The 22,575-nt window shown below is 40.2% G+C and overlaps 1 protein-coding gene across 4 annotated transcripts in view; it reads right to left on the reverse strand.

Moving 5' to 3' along the window:
* ANO6 (anoctamin 6) overlaps positions 1 to 22,575 on the reverse strand; it is a 112,461-nt gene that overhangs the window by 23,314 nt on the left and 66,572 nt on the right. For 2 of the 4 annotated variants that reach the window (XM_019543341.1, XM_019543344.1), the window contains exons 4-13: positions 18,500 to 18,568; positions 15,326 to 15,604; positions 14,470 to 14,583; positions 13,796 to 13,911; positions 13,229 to 13,363; positions 10,750 to 10,855; positions 8,992 to 9,052; positions 5,683 to 5,828; positions 3,312 to 3,389; positions 434 to 659 (exon numbers count right to left, since the gene is read on the reverse strand). In XM_019543341.1, coding sequence (XP_019398886.1) covers positions 434 to 659; positions 3,312 to 3,389; positions 5,683 to 5,828; positions 8,992 to 9,052; positions 10,750 to 10,855; positions 13,229 to 13,363; positions 13,796 to 13,911; positions 14,470 to 14,583; positions 15,326 to 15,604; positions 18,500 to 18,568 — 1,330 coding nt within the window. The remainder of the gene's footprint in view (positions 1 to 433; positions 660 to 3,311; positions 3,390 to 5,682; positions 5,829 to 8,991; positions 9,053 to 10,749; positions 10,856 to 13,228; positions 13,364 to 13,795; positions 13,912 to 14,469; positions 14,584 to 15,325; positions 15,605 to 18,499; positions 18,569 to 22,575) is intronic. The other 2 variants (XM_019543342.1, XM_019543345.1) reach the window with 2 other exon arrangements.

Genomic DNA, 22,575 nt, shown 5'->3' on the forward strand with positions numbered 1-22,575 from the left:
TTTATTTATTCAATAGCAGGAGAATAATTTCTAGCTTTGGAATGGTGACCTTATTATATCTATTTACAAGAAAAAGGCTATTCTCTCTATAAACAAAAGCTAATTTAATTGAATGTGTTATGCGTTACTGATCTGTTTTCATAAAGCTTGGATATTATAGTAACCTTCTTTGCCTTGTCTGTTTCACAAATACAACGCTGTAAATAATTGATCTTTCATGCTGGCTTTATAAGAAATTTTGATGCAAGATGTTGAACATCTTATTTCTTTGATAGCACTGAAATTTTGAACTTGAAAAATTCTAGAAGTCATTGCATGCTATGTTGAGAAAATTCCAAAATGCATAGTACAGCTGATTCTTATTGTAAGAGTAATGTTGTCATTTCTTGTTATCTTAGACAAAGTTTCTATCTTAGCTACAACATAACCTTACCAAAGTCAGTAATCATGATTGCCACTTTTTCGTAGATGATGTTCAGAATCATAATGATTATAAAGCTGATGATTGAAGCAGTGACTGAAGTGGCTGTCTGTGGAGTCAGGTACTTCTGGATTGCCTCTGTTCCATTAATGTGCCGTGGAAGTGTTGAAGAAAACACGAGAAAAACTGATAGTCTGTAGACGATGATTCCAATAACAGAAGCAATAATCAAAAGAATCTGAAAACACAGTACAGTAAATGTATTTGAGTTAAATAATATGGGTTGGGAAAAACAGTGAGTTTGAAATATGCATTACACAGGGCAAAGTGAAATGGATTGGACTCTCCTTTTACCCTAGCTCATAAGGTTGTTCAGTGCAGATAAAGGTCAATGAATCAGAATCCATAAAAAAGTGCAGCACACATGCAAGAAAAGGTATGGACTATTTTATAGCCAATAATAATGTTTGTAGCTATGCAAGCTAAGATAATGAGAAGGGCAATCAAATCTTATGATGGCCATTTTCAGGAGTTAGGAAGGAATTTTTTCTCCTGTTACTCCATTTATTTAAAGCACTGCATAACTGGCAGGACTGCACAGTGGATGAAAATCCCTGTAGAAGAGTTGGATACTGTTGTTGTTAGTGACCTAAAATAAGCAACTACACCCAACAGAAACAGGCAAATTTTAAGCAAAGTCATCTGATATGCATTGGTTGAAACCATACTTTCCTGGTCAGTGTTCTCTTTCCCTTTGCATTTTTCCCTCTTTCCCTGAAAGTAGGTTGTTCCCTACGAAAGCTCATGCCTCTCTGAATCAGTTAGTCTCTAAGAGTGTGTATACACATGCTCCAGGAGGGGGGCACTTTATTTAAAGTGACTCTGAGAGCTGCTGTAATGAAATCACCTGGACCATCATGTGTATCAGCTCCCCCACACTGAAAAATGGCAGTGCTCTAATTAAAGCATCCCTGCTGCAATCTTTCAGCATGAGGACACTGATGCACATGATGCTGGAGTCTGCTGAAGTGCGGTAATTACCATGCTACAGCAGCCTTGATTTTAATCAAGTCTGCTCTGACATGCTGTAATTACAGTGTGTTGGAGCAGCCTCACAGTGCCACGCCCCCCCCCCCCATATGTGCCTCTGGGGATTAGAGGGCCCATCAGGTCTTGGGCTCCACCAGTCCAAACCCACTGATTAGGGGGGAATGGCTATATCTCAGACTCTGGGGCTGCCCAATGCCAGATCCTGATGCTCAGGTGAGCATTGGGATCTATCATGAATCAGCTCCAAATGCCATATATTCAATTTAATGTGTGATACAAAGAACCACAAAAATATTCCACATTACATGTGGATCCACATACATGTTAATGCCAATTTATGGTGAGATAATACAGTAAATATAACAGGTGTATTATTTATGGTGCATTTAACACCTTAATTGCACCATAAATCTAATATCTGCCAGGGTCTTCTGGTGTTATGATCCCCTAGTTTATGCCTCCCTTCAGTTTTGTGACCTCTGCTACTTCTTCTGTTTCTGTTTATTGTTGGCTATCAAGATGTTTAGATTGTAAGTTGCTTGGAGCAAGGAGAGTCTCCTATTATATTTCTGTAAAGTGACATGTACTCCCATTTCCCTCCCCCACTGGCCACCAGTATTATATACATAATAAAATAATAATAATTCAAATTCCGCAAACAAGTCCCAAGATCTGGCAATCTGGAGCCCACCCCGTTTAATGCCAGCAGCCAGCCAGTGTTCTTTTTACTCTGCTCCAGTTGTGGGAACATTGAGCACAGCTTCTTTTGCATTGGCCAGCCAGTGCTCTTTATTACCCTTGGGCCCCAGCACTACTCCTTGGTATTTGTAATGATTTCTAATTATGGTTTATGCTGCAGCTCTAGGAGCACACAGGGCATTTTTACATGTGCTTTAGGGATGAGGGGGCTAGCACTTCAATTAGAGAGGCTCCAAGAGTCGCTGTAAGTAGAGTGCCACAGTGTCTCGTGTATCAGTGTCTCCACGCTTCAAGATGATGGCGGGGACTAGTTCAAATGCCCTCAAACTAGTTCAAGTGCCCCTGCCACCATTTTGAAGTGTGGGGACACTGATACATGAGACATGGGAGGCTGCTGGAGTATGATAATTACCACATTCCAGCAGATTCGATTAATCGAATCTGCTCCAATGCACTGTAATTACAGTGCATCAGAGCAGTCTCTGTGCTTGGGTACAGGAACCCACAGTGTATTAAAACCTGGAGCTTTTAAAAGGTAGCTGCTTTGGGCCTGTTTGCCATCTTACATATTGTTTCATGGATGACTGAATTCTTTCAAGTTTTAGTTTTAATTAAGGAGCAGTATTAGGAAGATTAAAGCACTCCCAGCTTTGCTCTTTTAAGTGAAACAAAAAAGCTGAAAGAGGCCCAGTAGTCTGCAACGTGGCACTAAAATGAAGGGCTGGAACAACAAGTATGAAAGAAACTGGCAAGGAGGAAAGAGAGTGCAACCAAATCTATCCCTAAAACCAGTCTCTTTGCTCCACCTAGCAGCAGAGCATTTAGCTGAAAATCATAACAGAAGAAACAAAAGACATGCATTTTCAAACCAGCTGACCAATGATAACCACAACATTTACTGTGCATATGTATGGAATTGTATTCACAATGATCTATTTTGCCTGTGTAACAGTATCTTTGATTGATGAACATTTGTGCACATATGTACATGCTTCATGGGTGCAATTTCAGCATTGATACAGTATTGGAAAATTCTGACCACTATGATACTTCATAGGTTCATGTATTAGTTCACTGGTTGTTTTTTTTAAATGCTCTGAAAAATAAAGCTTGTCAGATAAAAGACCAATGGAATTTTTACCCAGAAAAAGACTGCACTTGTACAGCAGGCCATCCTGACACACTTTCCGCAGGCTGTGTATGGAACACGTTCTTCTTCCTATAAAGAAAGTCAATTTAGAGGTAGATTAATAATACCTTTTGCTCATACACATGAGCATCTATTTATATAGTTAGATATCTACACACACGTGTGTGTGTGTGTGTGTGTATGTATATATGTGTGTGTGTATATGTGTGTATATATATGTATATATGTGTATATGTATATATGTGTGTATATATATGTGTGTGTGTGTATATGTATATATGTGTATATGTATGTATGTATGTATGTATGTATATATATATGTGTATGTATGTATATATATGTGTATGTGTGTGTGTGTTTTTTATATGTGTGTGTATATATATTTGTTTGTCATGTTCCAGTATTTAGAACAGAAGAACAAGACTAAGGACTTAATTTCACTTTCCAGACCTGATTTTTGCTATGTCACCATGGCAGTTTGAATAGGCCCAAGTTCTCAAACAAATGTCTACTGGGTTTGGCTGTCAGCCTGAGACACCTAGGGATCCAAGAATCCACTGTTCAGTTGCTCAGTCCGTCTGAAAACCAATCCCCTCAAGTTTGGCATCTAGAAGTTCTCAGTGAAAATTAGTGGACACTGAAAATCTGGACTTAAACCAGCCTCACTTCAGCAGTATGAGACTTAGCAATGTTTTAGAAGATGCTTGAAATGCTCAAATGAAATGTGCTACTTAGTAGAATTTTTTTTTTAGAAAATTCTTCACAATTTGTGGCAACTATTGATCCTCCTGGATCATGGTGTGTGCATGAGGGCCACCCAGACCTTCGATGCATATACTTGGCAGGAATTTTTTTTTTTTGGAAGAGTGAAGGCTACCCAGACCTTCCATCCTCCCTTTAGGCCACTGAGACAGAATCCAAAGACCAAACTGAGTCCAGATGTTTGATGCCTCCATGGCTGTAGATGTATAAGTGTGATGGAACTGAGCCTAGGCCTCCTGTGTGGTAGACAAGGATCCTACCACTGAACTGCAGGGGACTCCCTCTTTACACTTTAAAATACCCAAAAAGAATTATCCTTATGCAGTAAAGATAGCACAAGACATAAAAGAGTCAGTCATTTAGGACAGGTTGTTACCGTATGCGGCTATCTTCAGAAATCCTTGAGTTCTTTATTTATACACATTAATGTAATATGGATAGAAAATTAAAGAAATGCAAATAATCAAATAAATGCTGCGGTGATGTATTAACACAAAATAATAAAAATGTGAAACTAACCCTGATTTGGCATGATTCATTAAAGCTAGAGCTACTTGAAAATATGTAATAAGCAGAGATCTAAACTAAGATACTCATAAATATGAATCCTGTTTTCACTGCAATGAGGATTATCTTCCTGTGAATTTGCCATTACCTCTCTTATTAGCATCCACATATGTTTGGCAACAATACCTCTTTATACCGCTTTCACCCAAAAACAACTTTGGATATAAATACAATTTTTTATCCTTCGTTCAGTTTTGTTTTCTTGACATGTCCATAGGCAAATAACTGAGAAAACTGGTGACCACTGTGGGCTTCTCGCAACAAAAAATCCTACCCCAATTGATAACTTGGAGTAGGAGCACTGTTCTGTGGCACCAGGGCTTTTTAGTGAAGTCTTGTTAGCTTTTAGGAAACTCTCTACTACTAAATCATCCCACATACATGGTATCATGGTTACAGAAATCTGTCAGTTCCCAAGGTTGCAATGATCAGCACAGCCATTGGCAATGGTAAATTTGATTTCTGGCCTTCCATTTTAACCTGATACATTATGGGTGTGTCTAAACTTGTGCATTTACTGCACAGTAACCGAAATTACCAAGCAGTATGGGCACGTGTGCACGCCCACACTGTGCAGTAAATATGGTCACTTAAGCTATCTTGAGCATAAATTGGATACCTGCATCATGCAGGTATCCAATTTATGCCTGATTGGTTAGTGCTCAGTAACACACATGTAGATGCCCTACTGTGCAGTAACACTGGGTGTGTGGACTGACTTGGGACTAAGTTTAGTTCCAAGTCAGTCCACATACAGGGTTAATGTGCTTTAATGCCTACATGTGTAAACACTGGCCTTTTCCTACCTATTGCACAGTAAATTGGTGTAAATGCATGTGTAGACACGTCCAGTGTTGTGCAATACTATTTGGTAAATCAAGCCACCAGAGCAGATTTTCAAGTCACTGACTTTGTTGAAGTAATTCTGATTTCTACCAACTGAACATCTGGCTTATCATTTTGTGAGGCTCTTCCTTAAATTTCTAGCTTTGTGATAGTTTTTGCTATGCTTAATTGTAAAAACATTCCTTACCTGTGTAATTTCATTCATTACTATGTGAGTGCATCGTGCTTCATATTCTGGCCGTATTTGTTCTTCCTGCTCTAGGAACTCAACAGTGTCCCATTCATATTCCAGTTCAGCCTGCCGACGCTTCCAAAACTCCAGAAACAAAGTAACTAACCAAACAACAAACAACTAGAGCTATATCACATGTGCACTGTACGCTGTTTTGACCTCTTGGGCTGTAATATGTGGATCATTAATTTTCTATATTGCTTTCTGCAGACATGGAATAAAATCTTTACTGGTTAGTGGGATGCTGCCAAGTCTTTATGAGGGAGAAAATAACAGGATCTTTTTCTTTACCAAATTACTGCTTCGATTATGTAGGTATTATGTATTATGACATAAACCTGTGCATGAATGGTGTATAAGCACCTGATGAAGATGCATAGAAGCTTATTTTCTTTCATGAATATGTAGAGAATATGAGCAACTTGGATTTTACATTGTGGGATTTTTTTGAAAAAACTTATTATGGGATGCAAAGGAAAAGGAGTTTTTTGGTTAATCAAAGAAAAATGATGTTTTAAAAAGAATACCTTAGCAATTTGCCACAGGTAATAAACAGACTAACATCTGTTTATTACCATATACACTTACTCAGTACATGCCTGCACCAGGTTTTCCAAAATTAGTTACAGTGAGTACACTGAAATCAAGCATGCACTAAGTAGAAAGCTCTATGGATTAGACTGAGTATGGTCCTTGCACCAATACATAGGCCTAAAAGAGAGTTGTTCCTCCCCAACCTATGAAAGACCTCCCACAGGAGCAGTCCCTTTGCTCTCTGCTGAGCACAAGGACAACTCATTCCAAGCAGGTGGTGAAAAATGGTATAGAAGGTGTCTTTCTATCCTTTCCAGTGCACCAAAGGAAACAATCTCCTGCAGTATCTTTCTACTGGGTTTGGTTCCCAGGATAAACTAAAAGATAGGCAGCTATGATTTGCATCAGCTGAAAAAGGCCCTCAAGAACTAGCTAGATGGGGAATACTGAAGCCTAGACCCATCCTAGTTATGCCCTTCGCCCTGCCACTATCCCAGTGCTAGCAGGCAGGGAAGGTTCTGGGTCATAGGATATGCTGTGTATCACCGGGAGATCTGCCTATGCTTGGGGTGCTCAACCCCTGGCCTCAGGCCAAATCTGGCCCTGGGAGACAAATCATCCTGGCCATGAGGAACTCTGTAGGCTCGGGTCCTGCATGCTGCAGAGTTGTGCAGGGCCATACAGGGGGGCAGTGTGGGGTCCTGAGGCCCAATCCCAGTGTGCAGGTACTCAATCTGGCCCACAGACTGGCCCTGTGCCAGTCATTTCACCTGCAAGACTGAAAGGTTGAATACCACTGGCTTATGTGAAGGTCATCATCAATTTCCTATCCTATCCTTATCTTTCCAGGTGTTCTGTGCCATTCAGGCTTTGGAGCTATGACCCATCTGTTGCCAATGTTTTATTCTTAAGAGGCATTTTCTAATCATTAAAATAAATTACTCTGAGATCGAAATTCCAATCCTGTCTCTGGATCAGACTTACTATATTACTTCAGGCATGTGTCCTTTACTGTAACCTACTGTTGCTATATACTACAAGTTCTACTGGCATAGCTACGTTGGCTGGAAATATGAAAATCCCTGTATCCCCCAGCTAAGAAAACTTTGTGTTGGCAGAGCTTCTGTTGTTCAGGGCAGTGGTTTAGCTATGCTGTAAGAAAACAAACAAACTCCTAATGGCATACACTGTCTCTCCAGGAGGGAATTCTGTTGACACTGCTACAATAGCAGAAGGTTAGTAATCATAGTCATAGAAAATTAGGGTTGGAAGGTACCTCTGGAGATCATCTAGTTTAACCCTGTGCTCAAAGTAATGTAGATATGCTACTCTGCACAGGGTACTGTGAGGCTTTTCATTTAAATTTTATGGTGCTTTGAGATCTTTGAAGGAAACATAAGGCAGGAGTACACTTAATACATCTAAAAATGCAACATTTTGTAAGTTATTTTAGACCAGAGTCTTACAATTTAATGACAAGTACAATTAAAGAGCACCAGAACCAGGGGTCATTTGGATTCACTAAAGTTTTCACTTAACTACCAAATTATCATTCACCTCCGTATAAAGTGGATTTATGATATGAATACTAATAGACTGATGGAGCCAATATAGTAATTGTGGAGCTTTTAACTTTCAAACTATAATTTCTGGAATAAAATACAAAACAGAAAATCATGATTTTTAACTAAGAAGCAAATTACACATAAGCTATTGCAACAACAATGACAAGACCAAATTAACATCAAGATTCTCTAAGTCTGATGTAGGGAATGTCCTGCTGGTATCCTGAATTTTGCACATCTTTGAAAAAATCTTCTTTTGAAAAAAATATATTTAATTTAACAATTCATTTAAAGAAACAGTTACTATAAAATAATTTGTCATTATCATAATTTGTCAATTTCTTGTCAGTTTACATATATTATTCAAAAAGGTTAGTCAAATTGTCTTCAGTCAGCTGCTTTTCATGCAACACTAACATAAAACTCACTTTCATAACTCTTTTACTAGTGTATAAGTCATTGTTATTCTTAACTACCAATAAGTTTGTCCCCTAGCTAAGAGGGTTTGGTTAAAGTCAATTCATTGTTGCTAATATGGACAATCCAGTGAAATGAGACAGTTTCTGGGTAAACAAGCTTTGCCTGGTCCATTGAATCCAGTACCAAATGGCTTCAAGTCAGTGGAAATATCCTAATTAAAGAGACATTTAGCCTGCCTTAAGATGTCCCTAGAGTATAACTACTGTATTTTTAGCATATCAGTTACTTAAATGAAGAAGGAAGGAAAAAATTACTGGAGGATATAATAACCATCTCTTTTTTTCCATTGCCTGCTGCACTCATACGGCTGCTAGTAGGCATAGACATTTCCAAGATTCTTTGGGAGAAAAACAGTTCATTTGCCAGACACACTTAAACATGTGGTTCCTGCTGGATCAACACTTGGAAGTTCTAATCTCTTTTTGCTTTTCTCCAGGTCTGACAGAATGAAGGAAAACTGAAAAACATTACTATCTGTCCCTTTAATTGTAAAGAAACCTTTTTATCTTACTAATGACGCTAGAAAGAATTATGGGGCGTGCTTAGGTCTGGTAGTGAAACTGCTGAACACTAGACACTGAAGTAGTTGTAAAATTTTAGCCACATTTTTAGCTGATGCTGTAGGTTTGGCCAAAATGAGATGAAAAAACCACAGTTAAAAAGGAAAACCTTGAAAATGACTTACCCCATATTCCCATAAATACTGCAAACACTAGTGTTCCAAAGCTATCAAACATGCAGAGTTTCTAGAAAGAATTGAAAATAAAGTAGATGCTTAATATATAATACTCGGGGGGAGGGGGTGTTCTTATACAAAACAAGAAGAGAAGTTACTTGTTGCACATTTTGATGATATCTTTTAAACTTTTATATGGTTAATAAGCAATCTCCACCTTTCCTCATAGCATTTTTCTAATGTTAACCACTCCACAATAAATAAATGGAAAAAAACTAAATCGAAATATGAGTCAAATATTCAGTAAAAGAATATAAAAATGGCCCAGTATCAATACACCATCTGTTTACTGGACTGTACATTTCAGTTGAGACATATGTATCTATACAGATGTTAGAAGTAGTAAAATACAAAATAATAAAAAATCTACTTGGTTAATAAGAGAATGTTATTTCAGTATGGTAAGTAACAGAAGGCAGGCAGAAAGCAGGGTAGATATGCACCTTTATAGACTAACAGAAGGTGGAACCATCCTCTGACTATTTTTACAACACCCCTTCCCTATTATTTTACCTTCCTCTCCCCTTCAAATTCCTGTGCTGAAGAACAAAAAATCATTAGAATTGACTGAAGTTTTCCCAATCAGCAGTTTATCTGATTGAAAAGTTAAAAATGAAGCTTTATAGAGGCTAAAACAAGTTGCACACCTGCATCAAATTCAGTGAACAGCTGAAACTGTGATTTGCTCCCATCCAATGAGAATTGGAGAAAAACTAGAAAAATTTGAATATATATTTTTTCATTTTCTAAACAGAATGGCCTGCTATGTCATTGGGAAGTTCTCTTTTGAAATCTATGTCAGCTAAATTTAACTGATAAAAGAATAAAAGTAAAAAACCCACCAAAATATAACATATATACTGGAATCCAAGATTACTTCAAATTTAAGATGACCCACCAAAATTTAGATTCTATACATGGACAATTATAAATTTGTTATAATTGTCCATGTATACAATTTAATTAGTGGAAGGTCATCTTAAATTCATCCCTGACTGTCCCTGCCCCTAACTTCTGCTGCAGCTGTATTGAAGTGACAGCAGCTCCTGGCCAGGCTGGGTTGGAGCTGGGGGGACTGAAGCCAAGGCAGAAGCTAAAGGGGGAGGGGGCAGGTACAGGCATGGAGGTGGGGTGGGGTGGCGGGGGGAGGAGGGACAAGGAATGCGGGGACAGGCTGCGGGTTCCTGCTTGTACCCTGCAGCCAACCCTGCACTCCCCCTGGCCATGTGCCCCCTCCCCCACTGAATGACTTGTTCCAGCCCAGGGATGCGGCTGCTCAGCTCTGGGTTCAGCCAGATAACTGTGGGAGGGAAATCTCTTTTTGGATTCATGTAAATAAAGGCAAGCATTCCATTTTGGATTTAACAAAATGCTGTATTTCACCCAAACCCAAATATTTGTAGTTTTTTGTTCTGATGAGAAAAACTAAAACTTTTTCCGTAAGGGTCCAGTTGAAATTTATTTATTGACGTTTCATTTGACCCACTGAATTAAAAAAAAAAATCAATTATTTGCACAGTTCTTGCAGCTCTTCAGAAATCAGACTGGGAAACACTGGGGCATATTTACCCATAAATAGTACAGGAACCCATAAATAGTACAGTACCCATAAATAGACATATTTACATAAATAGTACAGGTAAAAACATGAAAGTTATTGTAATTGAACTTACAAAACACATTGGTAGGCTGCAAACAACAACTTACTTTAGAGGATTCACAGGTGATGGTGAGATTCCAGTATGTACATTCTCGATCACACTGAGGGCACATTATAATATTGCCTCCTATGTTGGGATCACACACTTCTTGGCTAAAAATAAAATCACTCATTCACACAAACATAAAGCCAAGCTCTCTTCAAGGCTTGTTGTGGTGTGACGACTAGGAGAAGTAAGGAATGACACACAGTTTTCATGCTTTGGGCCCTCCCCCCATTTTCATACTTAGCCTTCAGTTTACTGCACATTAGATAATACAGAACAGCAGGAAATATCTGCTGTTATGCTTTGCAGTATGCTCTAAAGTAGCTCAGTTTAAGAATAAAACAAGTAAAAAAAATCTTAATTCCACTGTTCCTTTTTAAGGTTTTGAGGTGACTCTGTTAGCTGACAAATATTCTGTGCGCAGATTATCCTCTGTTACCCCCTTCCACAGCTTTCAATACAGCTATTGGAGGACGGGAAGGTTGTAGATGAAAAAAACAGGGCTTCTGCCTGCCAGGCTATAGACTGCAGAAGTACTTGGAAGTGGCAGAAGTAGTTTGCATGGTTCTAGCTACAGAAGAAAAAGGAGGACCAAATTGACAGGTACAGAGAAGGATGACAGAAAGAACAGTGACTGGTTACTGGATGGTGCTCTACTTAAACATGCCGTGCTGCTCCATGTGTAACATCTCCAAACCAGAAGGAGCATCACACAGTCTATGCCCAGGATAATTGTTTCAGCACAGCTGCCTAGTGGGGAAAATTAGTACAGCATATGTTTGAACCGCACATCAGGTACCTCCATGATCTCATGATAGGAGACAAAAAGGGGGACTATCTTGTTTAGTTTAGCAAGGCAGTGTTTGATACAACTTTTAATTGCTCTATAAATACATCAAGGAGGATAAACACTCGAGAGGGAGAAGACTTAAGTTAAAGGACAATGTTGTACAAGCACAAGGAGTGTAAACTGTCCAAGATTAAACTTAGGTTATAAACACTCTTTGAATTCCCAGCCATTGTTTTTGTGTCATAGAGGAGTAAGCCCTCCCAGCCTTAAGGAGCTGATTAATGTATGAATGAGATTACATAGTGATAATGCCTGTGACAGTAGAGAAGCTGGATGTGTGACTCCGGAGGCTTCTTTAATTCATCTGTCCTAATGTTCCTATGAGCAGGAATCTGTATAAGTTGGTTCTGGTAGCCCCTCCTTAGTCAATGTCTCTCTCCAGGATCTAAGGGAGGGGTAGAGGTCTTTAACACATCTGTGTCATCAGATTGCCTGTTTTCTTCTATTGAAAAGCTGGAATGAGCAGCTGAGCACCTTCAGTTTTAAGATGTTTGTTTTAACAGGCCCACCTGCCCTATGTGAAATCACTTGATGAGAAAGTTCTTACTCTCCCTTAGGGAGTAACATACCTAAAATGACATGTTATATTAACTTGTTCTGAAGCTAAGATTTTTCACTGTGTGTTCTGTATTTGTACACTATATATGGATTTTTGCCCAGATATGTGCAAGTACAAAGAAAATCAGGAAATGCAATCTTCCACAGGAATCAGCATAATGTTCTCTGCACGTCTGCTACTCATCTGCCCACATGACATATTTATCTTCAGATACAAGCCAGCTTCTGTTATCCTTCACGTTCATTTTGTCTCCAGCTTAGTTATTCCATTAACTAGATTTTTGTTCTTGCAAGGATTGATCCACCACCCACTGAAGTCAAAAGGAGCCTGTTCTGTCAGTTCAGAGATTAACTGTTAAAGCAGGCTCTTAATTAGCTCTTTCTTTCCCATACAGTCCTAGCTTCCCAACAGATGTTAATCATTTGATTCCGTTTCAGATCCTCTGCTGTATTTTTTATTTTTTCAGGGTCTGCTTGTCTCTGCTTTTCTTTTTATTTCCTTTTACTTATTTTGTAAGCTAGAGATTGTTTTCAGTACATTTCTGAAGCTTTTTTAATGTTCTAGTTGCTTTAATTATGTTCCTCATCTGCCCTTTTCTTCCATGCTGTTTTTTTTGTTGATGTGCATCTCTCTGTAAATTCTGATTTGTAAAGCCTTTGGGTCATAATGGACCATCCATCTTACAGCAAAACTCTCCACTGATTTTGATGGGGAGTTCTGCTTAAAAGATGATGGCATGATATGGCCCTTTGTTTGCTTACTTTTTGTTAGGCAGAAGAAAATAGACAAAGAGTATAGGCAGGAACATTTACAATGAGAAAAGAAAAAATGAGGGAAAAAGAGCAAAGGAAGAAGAGGGAACAAGGGGCATAGGGCTAAAAGGCCCCAAAATGTGCTTGCAACCTTTATATATACTCGTCATTTCTGTTGTAATAGTGCTCGTTTGCTAATTCAGTGAACCTCTGCACTAACAAGGTGTACCTTTTTGAGTGCCTAGCAAATTCTGCACTCTTAAGTACATACTCAGAATTTTGTATATATTAGAATATGTTTGAACTGTACATCAGGTACCTCCATGTGCAGTTGTCCTTTGTTATGCATCCATATAAAAAACAGCCAAGTCCAACTACTGCTGCCAGTAACAGCATCTGAGTGTAAAAACCAAGCCAAGCAAAATAGATTCCAATTTTCTCTCCATAATATTTCCTGTTGGGGTGAGGAGGAAAAATACTCTTTCAAGATGCAATAACTCCACATTCCTTCCTCAAATAGCTTCCTATTCCAAATATTGTGATCCAGACTCTATTTTCATATTTTTATAGTATGACTGTGTGATTGCAAAGTGTAACTTACTATATCTGTGAATGTGTACATTTTTATGCTTGCATAGAACGTCTCCTTCCCAAATGCAGTTTCCAAAAATGAGATCACTTGTTACAGAAGTTCAATTTTGGTTAGTTACATATGCATGAACCTATATCTCAGCTACTCAAAAACAGAGCCTGATCCAATGTATAGGCTGATATAAGTATATATGTCTATAATAAGCAAACCCTGAATCCTCAATGTATCAAAAAGTGAATATTTGATGTGACTTTTTAGGTCCCTGTGTATTGAACTGATCACACTGAAACCCACCTGACAAAGTCTAATGGCTGCAGTTTGAAAATTTTTTGAGGGTGAGCCCATTCCTTATACAGAAGATATCGTTCACTGGGACAATTGGGATCCTCTGACTTGTGCCTGAAACAAGACTGCAAAACAGAATGCATATAACAATTGTATCCCACTAAGCCAGTGGTTCTCAGCCTTTCCAGATGCAAGGGATCCCTTGTTAGACTCAAGGCAATCCTTGAAAAAGAATCCCGTGCATAGATGCACACAAGGTCCACTCGAAGTGGAGGTCTGGCTTGGGTTTGTAAGACCAAATTGTGAAATGGGTGGAATGCCCTACAAAGAGAGCTCTTTGACATCTGCAAAGAATATCAATCAGAAAAAAAAAATTTAGTTTAATTTTTTGTAGAAAACTTTGTAGTTTCCATGTCATTTTTTTGATTTTTCTGTGAATAATCACAATTCTTTGAGAAAAGCAGATGCTTTTTAAAAATAAATAAACAAACTACAGCAAACCTTTAGTTAAAACCTCCCATTTTCCACAAGAAAATTTTTCAAGGGAGATATTTTTGTCCAGCCCTGCTTTAATCATCCATAATGTCCAGATGCATTTTGACATTGTATGGGAATCATACATATGCCCTCAACATTCATACCTGCATTTGTCAATAAAGAATTGTTCCAAGCATTAGACTTACATCATGAAGAGGAAATGCTGCCTTGTAGATCCCAGAGTCCAACAGTTTGTTAATACCAAACTTTTTCACATTGCCTCTAACTTCATATTCCACGCGGGACAGAATACAGTAAACCTGAAAAAAAGGCCTCATCTCTCTTACAATTTGCAATTAATCAGTGTAGACCATGGGTCAGCAACCTATGACCCACAAGCTGGATCTAGCCCACTAAGTGACGGGATCTAGCCAGTGAAGTCCAGGCATCTGCAGTAATTCAGCAGTGGGAGATGCCTGCAGCAATTCTGCAGGAGGTTAGCATGGTTTGGTGGGGGAGGAGGCATTGTGGGGAAGTTACAGCAGTAGCACTGCAGCAGTAGGGGAAGCAGCAGTGGCCGTGCCAGTCCGCTAAGACTCAGCAGTCACCTGTGGAGCTAGCTCTGTTTTAGCAGCCTGCCACTGGTTGCTGATGCCTGATAAAGAGGATAAACATGTTAGTATAGTCATAAAAATTCTGTGGGGGAAATTCACTGTACAGGGCCTTTACCCAATTTTAGTACCCCCTTATATTCTACTACCAAATTGCCCATCAAGAATGATGGGTGGGCAGGGACACATCCCACGTCTGGTCCCCGCCCTTTGGGTCCAGGTCCATTTTCCCCCTCCTCCCCCTGCCAGTTCGGGTCCCGGCCCATTCCCTATCCCTTCTCCCCCAGGTCTGGGGCTGTTTCCCACCCCTTTGGCTCTGGGTCCATTCCCCCACACCCCTGCACTGCCCAATGAGGTTTTGGGAGGGCTTTTTTTTTGTAGCAATGATGGTTGTGCTGCTTCTGTTGGAAATAAACAGATTTAGGCAAATAAACCCTTTATATTCACTTACAATTCGGCTTCTGGTTGCAGGGTTGAAGAACATGTCTTTGTCCTGAATGTAAAAGTTAGACAAATGGTCCTTTTCAAATGGGGCAGTGAAAAACTCTTGCTCTGGTTTGATGATATTTTCATCCACTCTGAAGAGTCTACTGAACCAGTTGAAAGCTGAATCTCGGGCTTTCAGGTCATTGGGCTGCAGAGGTAATTTGATGTGCATAACCTCAGCATATGTGCATAGCACTTCCCAAGGTGCATGTACTTTTACAAAAATAAGCTGTTCATCCAAGACCTGAAAGGTAAGCATATTAAAAATATGTTTGTGTGAAAAATTAAATAAAAAATGTTTTAAAAATCTTTTAAACTACAAGCTTCCCCATTCTTTTAAAGCCCATGGAAAACCTATTCAAGGCTGTATTCCTTTTCCATTATAGTGAACATCTCATTCACTTCCATTGCTAGAGGTAGGCAGTGAGAACATTCTGGATAGAATGGTATTATTAAAACACCACCAAATCATTGCTTTAAGGGTAACATTTCTGTAAAATATTACAAAGTAATTTAACAAAGCTTTCTGCATAATCATTTATTAACCTTTCTATAAACCTACACTAGATTTCTAAACCTACAAATTATTAAAAGGATCCTAGTCCATGAGCATGGCAGAATTATCAAAACCAGCAAAGAAAGTACAACACATACTTGTTGCAGGATATTCAGTATTGGACTGGTATCCAGGGTTGCCAACCAAAGACAAATTTTTAATGACAACCTCTCTCCAGTGCCTGAAGAAGGATGTTTGTGCCCAAAAGCTTGCAAAGAACAATCTTTCCAACTACTGAGTTGGTCTAATAAAAGATATTACATTTACCCAATGAACACTGTCTGCCTAATGACAACCTGCAAACTTTTGTACTGACACATGTTTTGATTGACAAGTTTTACCAAACGTAAATGTAACCCTTCTGCCAGACCCTGGACAAAGGTCAAATTTAAACCATAATAAAAAAAATTGGTCATCAGTAAAATGTTTTCAGATTATCAATAAAAAAATGTTCTTAGATTGGTAACCCTACTTGATGACAGCAAACATTTTACACCTCACCGAGGTCCTCTACTCACCCAAACACCCTGAGCCCCCAACCGTACCCTGCACCAAGCTGTCCCCCCAGTCCAGCTCCTAGTCTTACACCCACTGGCCCCACTCCCCCCATCATGAAATGGACCTCCACTGCCTGCCACAGTATTTGAGGCAGACAGGATGCAACAGCACCAGCACATGGCTGGGGGTTGGGGAAGGAGGTACAGAGAATCTCTTGAACCCCGAAGTCCTGAGAAGAGCTCCCTTCAGGGTGCTTTACTTCTCAAGACACCTGGTGGTGGTGCTGTGCTCTGTCTGTGTTTCAACACTGGGTGCCTATAGACATTTGGGGGACCTGTTCTAAGTCCTAGCACCATGCATTAGAGCACTCTTTCCCTGCTTCCGTCACAGATGTTCTCCGGTTGGGCTGACGAGATTGAGCCTGCCTGCACTGGCCCTGGACAGTAGGCAGGGGTGCTCCAGCAGCCTCCAAGAAGGCTGCAGAATCACTTCGCTCCCCAGTCCCACTCCCCTCTCCAGTTCCAGGGCTATCAGTGGGGGAGGGAGGAGTCGGGGGAAGCAGCACAGAGCCTGGTTGGAGCTGGAGTGAGGGGAGGCGGTGAGTTGTCTGGGGTATTGTGAGGAGCTGGGCTGGGACCATGAGGCAAGGGAGCTCTGTTCCACCCCCTTCCCCCACCAGCTCCAGCCTGGCCAAGCCCAGCCAACAGCTCCATGCTGCTCCCTTCTCCTCCTCCCCCCTCCTCCACTGACAGCCCTACAAAGCATGAAAAATTAACCCTGGAGGGAACACATGTTCTCTAAGAGGCTCTGCTTTAGAGCACTTTATCTAACACCTCATTTGAGGCCGGTTAATTTTTCATGTGATCAGCCATTTAAAAACACTCTGCAGCTGTGCATATGTATTATGGCATGGCACTTTCAGGGGCCCAATCATATAAAAAATGTAACTTTGTAAGAGCCCACTCAGTCCTACTTGCTTCCCCTACCAAAGAGCTTCAATCAGCTCTGAATGCTTTATGTTGTTACAGATAGCACACTTTTTAAAAAAGATTTTATGGACAAGTGTTTTTAGCTTGGCTGTTTACAGGTGGTAAAAGGCTTATGGTATTTACATGTTGGTATTTAAAATTTTTCTCTCTTGCAATCAGAGCCACTACAGTCTAAAGGTCAAATCATGTCCTGGAATGGGCAAGTTAGAGGTGTCTTGCCTAGTGGGCCAGAAGAGCAGGATAGAAGATACTCACAGGTATGTCTGCACCATACCTTGGAGGGTTAGGACACTCTGCTGGGACATAGGAGGTATGGGTTCAATTTTCAAAGCTGAAGGGAGCCTAAAACTCAGGTCTCTGATCTTTAAGGTATTCATGGAGACAGAAGAAGCCTAATGAATGTAGATATCAACCTGCTTTGTCTGAAGTCCTGCTGAGATACATATGTCTTTATACAGTCAGAGAGAAGCAGAATTCCAATTAATGTACCTCTTAAGCTAGAAATGGGCTTGTCCTGGGACATGTTGTGCCTATGTTTTTCCTGGAATAAAAAAGTCCTGCTTTTCTGCCACTGACTGAATGATGCAATCCCAGGATAAACATTCAGACACATATCACAACATCCTGGGACAAACTGTTTGTACTTGTTATCCCATTAACCCTTTTAGGGTTTAACCCAGGACAATGGGCATGGGTGTCTGAATCACTATACTTTGTCCCATAGAAAATTGTTTCTCCTGAGACAAATGCAACACCTGCTTGTACCCCTAGGTAACTGAGTGCTGCCCCCTGAAATGAATAGGACATCTATGTGTCCCCACAGCACAAAGCAGAATTCTCTTCAAAGAGTGGTGGGCAGGGGAAGGGGAAACAAGCTGCCACAGAGCAAGTCAATGACAGATACCCTGCTATAACTCAGAGGTTTCTGGCTGCTGAACAAGGAGTAGAGAAAGCAACCAAAATAAAACCTTTGATCTCCTAGGAACAAAGAGAAAGAAAAATGCTATAGTTCATTTACAGACTTCATCTCCTTATCCAGATGATGCCAAAATCTGAACTTAGATATGGTTGCCCACATAAAGGAAACGTTACTCACCGATCTTGTTGCTTCAAGTTCCAAGCCATTGTTTATCAGATTTGACTCGTAGTTTGCTCTTTTCCTCTGCTAAAAGTGATGGCAAATAGTAATGCATTTTTGTTCATTTGTATTTGTATAAAGCAATGTACATAAAATAAAAGTAAAAAATAATTCAACAAAAGTGAAAAATCCCTCAACTGACAAGCTGCTGTGCACAATACCCATGCTATGACTGCAATGGCAATGGGTGCTCTATTAACCACCAGTCTTCTCATTCTTCATCTAAGAGCAGCTATGTAGAATGCCCACACTCCTGAAATGTGGAAAGCACTTGATCTTTAGTCTAATTTGAGATAAAAAGAATCATTAGTTCAGCTCTTGAGACTGTTTTGGTGTTCTAGCTTACTGAGGTAAGAGTTAGCTTCACGCTTTTACTTAATGAGAATACTCAACACTGTGATCATCCATTGGGAAAAGCTGGAGTATCCCATCTGTAGTGTAAAAAACCCAGAGGAGAAGGCAGAGGGCAGCAGACTGGGTGAAGAAGCAGTTTACAGGCAGGAGGCAAACTGAAATTCAAATAAGGTTGCTACCATGAAGGGGCCACACTATTGTACTGGGACAAAGCTAAAGCCCTTTCTGTTGCTGGAGAAAGGCTAAAGATTTCTGGTTACTGGTTTATTTGTTTGTTCAATAGAAGGAATGTGTTTCTGTGTTTAAAGGTCTGGCTAAGGAGCATTTTTGGGAGCAAAGCCAGCCCTCAAGGCAGCAGGCTCACTAACCCGCTTACATGAATCTTGAATTATTTTCTGCACAGGGGGCCAGCTTCAACATGAAGAATAGAGTGCCAAGTCCTTCTATCCCTGCCCTTTTCTCCTCCCCCCAAAAACCTTAAAGCCTTGCGGTGAGGGTACTCTCCACGGACGTGAGAGATATGGCTTTCAGTCTGAGAAGGAAACTGAACCGAGTCTACCCACTTCCTGAGCAAACTGTCTCACCACAATGTTGGTGAAGGCCACACCACTTTTTCCTTTGGCTGTGCTTCTTTTTTTAAAAAAAGAGAAAGATAGAGAATGAGGGAGAGCAAGAAAATGCAAGTCCTGACCTGTTCTTTCAAAGAATGGGTGTAGGCATAAACTCTCAGGAAAGGATTCTAGGCTGTGGCTTTACTATGCACAGAGGTGCAAGATTTCAGACACACCTCTATGCTGTTTCCAGTTGGCTAGTTCTAGGCAGCTTCCTGCTCAGTGTGTTGTTTTTCTGAGTACTGTATTTCCCCGTGCACTGTGTAGGGAGCCCATGTACCTCATACAGGGTTCTACATTTCAGCAGCCACATGCCTACAAGTGCAATTCCTGACTTCACTGCAATTTCTGAACTGCAATTCCTGAATACCACACAAATGCAATTCCTGAATTCACTGCAATTCCTGACTTGTAGATGACTAAATATTTTATTAAATCTTGCTTGAATTCTCAGACAAGAATATTTCAAAGGTCCATGTATGCTAGCACCCTTCATGCAACAGTAACTTATGTACTTAAAGCCATGTGCACTTGCATCTACTTCAGTGGAATTGGGTTCAGTATCTTGATAGTAATTATTATATAGGGTCAGCTCCAAGGTCCACCTATCCCAGTAGCCTGTATCTGCCAGGAGCTGGTCCCAGACGCTTTAGAGGGGATTGCAGGAACTCTGCAGTAGCTAGCAGTGGGATAATCAGCTTTGTAATTACAGCTTATCATGATTGCTAATATTTATAGATTGGTGTAAATCCTGAAACACAGAGTTTATTATCCTTCCAACATTTTTACTACCACTAAATTATGCTAATTCTGAATATTCTTGACAACCATATAAATGACCAATCCTCTTTTAGAGCTTGTTAAATTCTTGGCCTCAACAACTCCTTGTGGTAATGTGTTCTTCAGCTTAATCACATGTTGTATTAAAAAGGTGTTCCTTTTTAATTTTACACATTTTTATTTCATGAGGTATCTCTTTGTTCTTGTGTAATAAGACTGGGAGAACAGAAGTTTCTGATCTGTCTCCAGCATTCATTCAGACCATTCAATAGTCTAGACCAGGTGTGCTTAACCCCCAGCCCATGGGCCAGATCTGGCCCCTGACACTGTTATTTGGCCTGTGGGGCTACCCATGGATTTGTGGAGAGCCCTGTCAACTGTGGTCCTGCACACCAGATCAGGCACACAAGGTGGCATGGGACCCAGTCTTGACATGAGGAGGCCAGGCAGGAGCAGTGCAGAGCCCAACTGCAGCTGGGTGGAAGCAGCAAAGGGCCATGCAGCCTGATCCCAGCCAGATGGAGGCAATACAGGGCCCCAGAGCCTGATTCTGGTCAGACAGGGGCAGCATAGGGCCCTGGAGCCCAATCCCAGACAAACAGGAGCAGTGCGGGAGCGGGAGCAGGAGCAGTGCCCTGGTGCCTGATCCTGGCTGGGTGGGGGTTGGGAGGAGGCAGTGCAGGGACCATGGGCCTGATCCTAGTATGTGAGGGTGGCGCAGGGTCCAATCCAGCTCAAGGACTGGCCCTATGCCATTCATCTGGCCCATGGAGCCAAAAACATGAGCACTATTCCATATGCAGAGACATGTTCTCTTCTAGTAATCTCATTTATAAAGTAAACAATTCTGATATTTGCAAATTCTCTTCCTATGAGAATATTCCATAGCCTGGATCATCCTTTTCTCCTTCTTTGAATCACTTTTAACACTGCAATAATCCAGATTATACACAGTAATCCAAATCAGCCTGTACCACTGACTTCCACAAAGGAATGTTTTTCACCATCCTGTTTCTTATATCTCCTATTTTGTTGGATTTTTTTTGCTACAGCTGTACACTGAGCCAGAGGCTTTCACAGAGCTGCCTACAGTGGCATATAAGTCACTTTCTTGAACCAATACAGTTAATTCAGGAAGCTGTATGGGGCAAGTATAGTTTAAATTTTTCCAAGAAAGGTGCACTCCTTTGCATTTGTCAACAACGAATTTCATTTTCAACCATATTGCCAAATCACCTAGCTGGTTTAATTCCTCAAAGTCATTCTGCTCCTGAAAAACTGAAATGATGCTCTGCCATCTGCAGATCTTGCTACCTCATTATTATCTCTCCCTTCCAGATATTTAAATACACTAAAACACAAGGGATTCAGGGCTACCTGACAATTAACTTTTGCATAGTGAGAGTTAACCATTTAATCCTACCCTATGATTATGTCTCCTAATCTGTTCTGGTGACAGTGAAGAAGATGCACAATGTTGTTTCATAAGAAACTATTACTATCTGATCCCTACTGCCATTCAGCTGATAGACAAGTATTTTCATTTCTCCCAGTAAGTACAAATGTAGATATTTTTCTTATTTATAGACATCTAATTATTTTTCCAGTCATACTAATCAGGTTTCCCCAATAGTTTTTTGTGGCAATGAGTTCCATTTATTCCTCAAAACTTTACAGGGGAATCTTAGTCTTTCAGGAAGAGAATATTGAGCCCACTGGGTTAAAGGATTGCCCTCTGTCCAGTTAGCATTGCGGACACAGAGGATGCGTCCCTGCCAACCCAGCATTTCCAGAGATTATAATTTCATTGCAACTCTGATGATACTTGGGGTTTTTCTTAAAACCTCAATTGTATCATCAAGACATCACTTCAGTATCTCTGCTTTGGAGTTATTTTTTTTTCCTAAGAAAGAGAAAGTCCCTATCACTCATAATTGCAGAGAGTAGGCTGAAAATGTGAGTGGAACATACTATAAAGACACAGACACTGGAAAGCAAAGGAAAAAATGCAAAATATTTTATTTTACAGAGAATTTTTCATGATTTTCAAGTCAATTTTAATTCTGGGAGGTGTGACATTAATACATGCCCCATACTGCTAGGAATTACTTTTAATAACTAGACTGAAAGAAATGACTTCTGGCCACACTTCCCCATAAAGCTGTCTACTAGGTCTAGAGACATTCCTGACTTCTTTCCTCCCCCAGCAGATGAGGCAAGGAAGTGGAAAGCATAATACAAGTGGGGCTGTCTTGGGAACAGAGACCTTATTTCCACTACTCCACTTTC

Source organism: Crocodylus porosus, unplaced genomic scaffold, assembly GCF_001723895.1.
Source record: "Crocodylus porosus isolate Cpor-Errol unplaced genomic scaffold, CroPor_comp1, whole genome shotgun sequence".
Taxonomy (NCBI): domain Eukaryota; kingdom Metazoa; phylum Chordata; order Crocodylia; family Crocodylidae; genus Crocodylus; species Crocodylus porosus.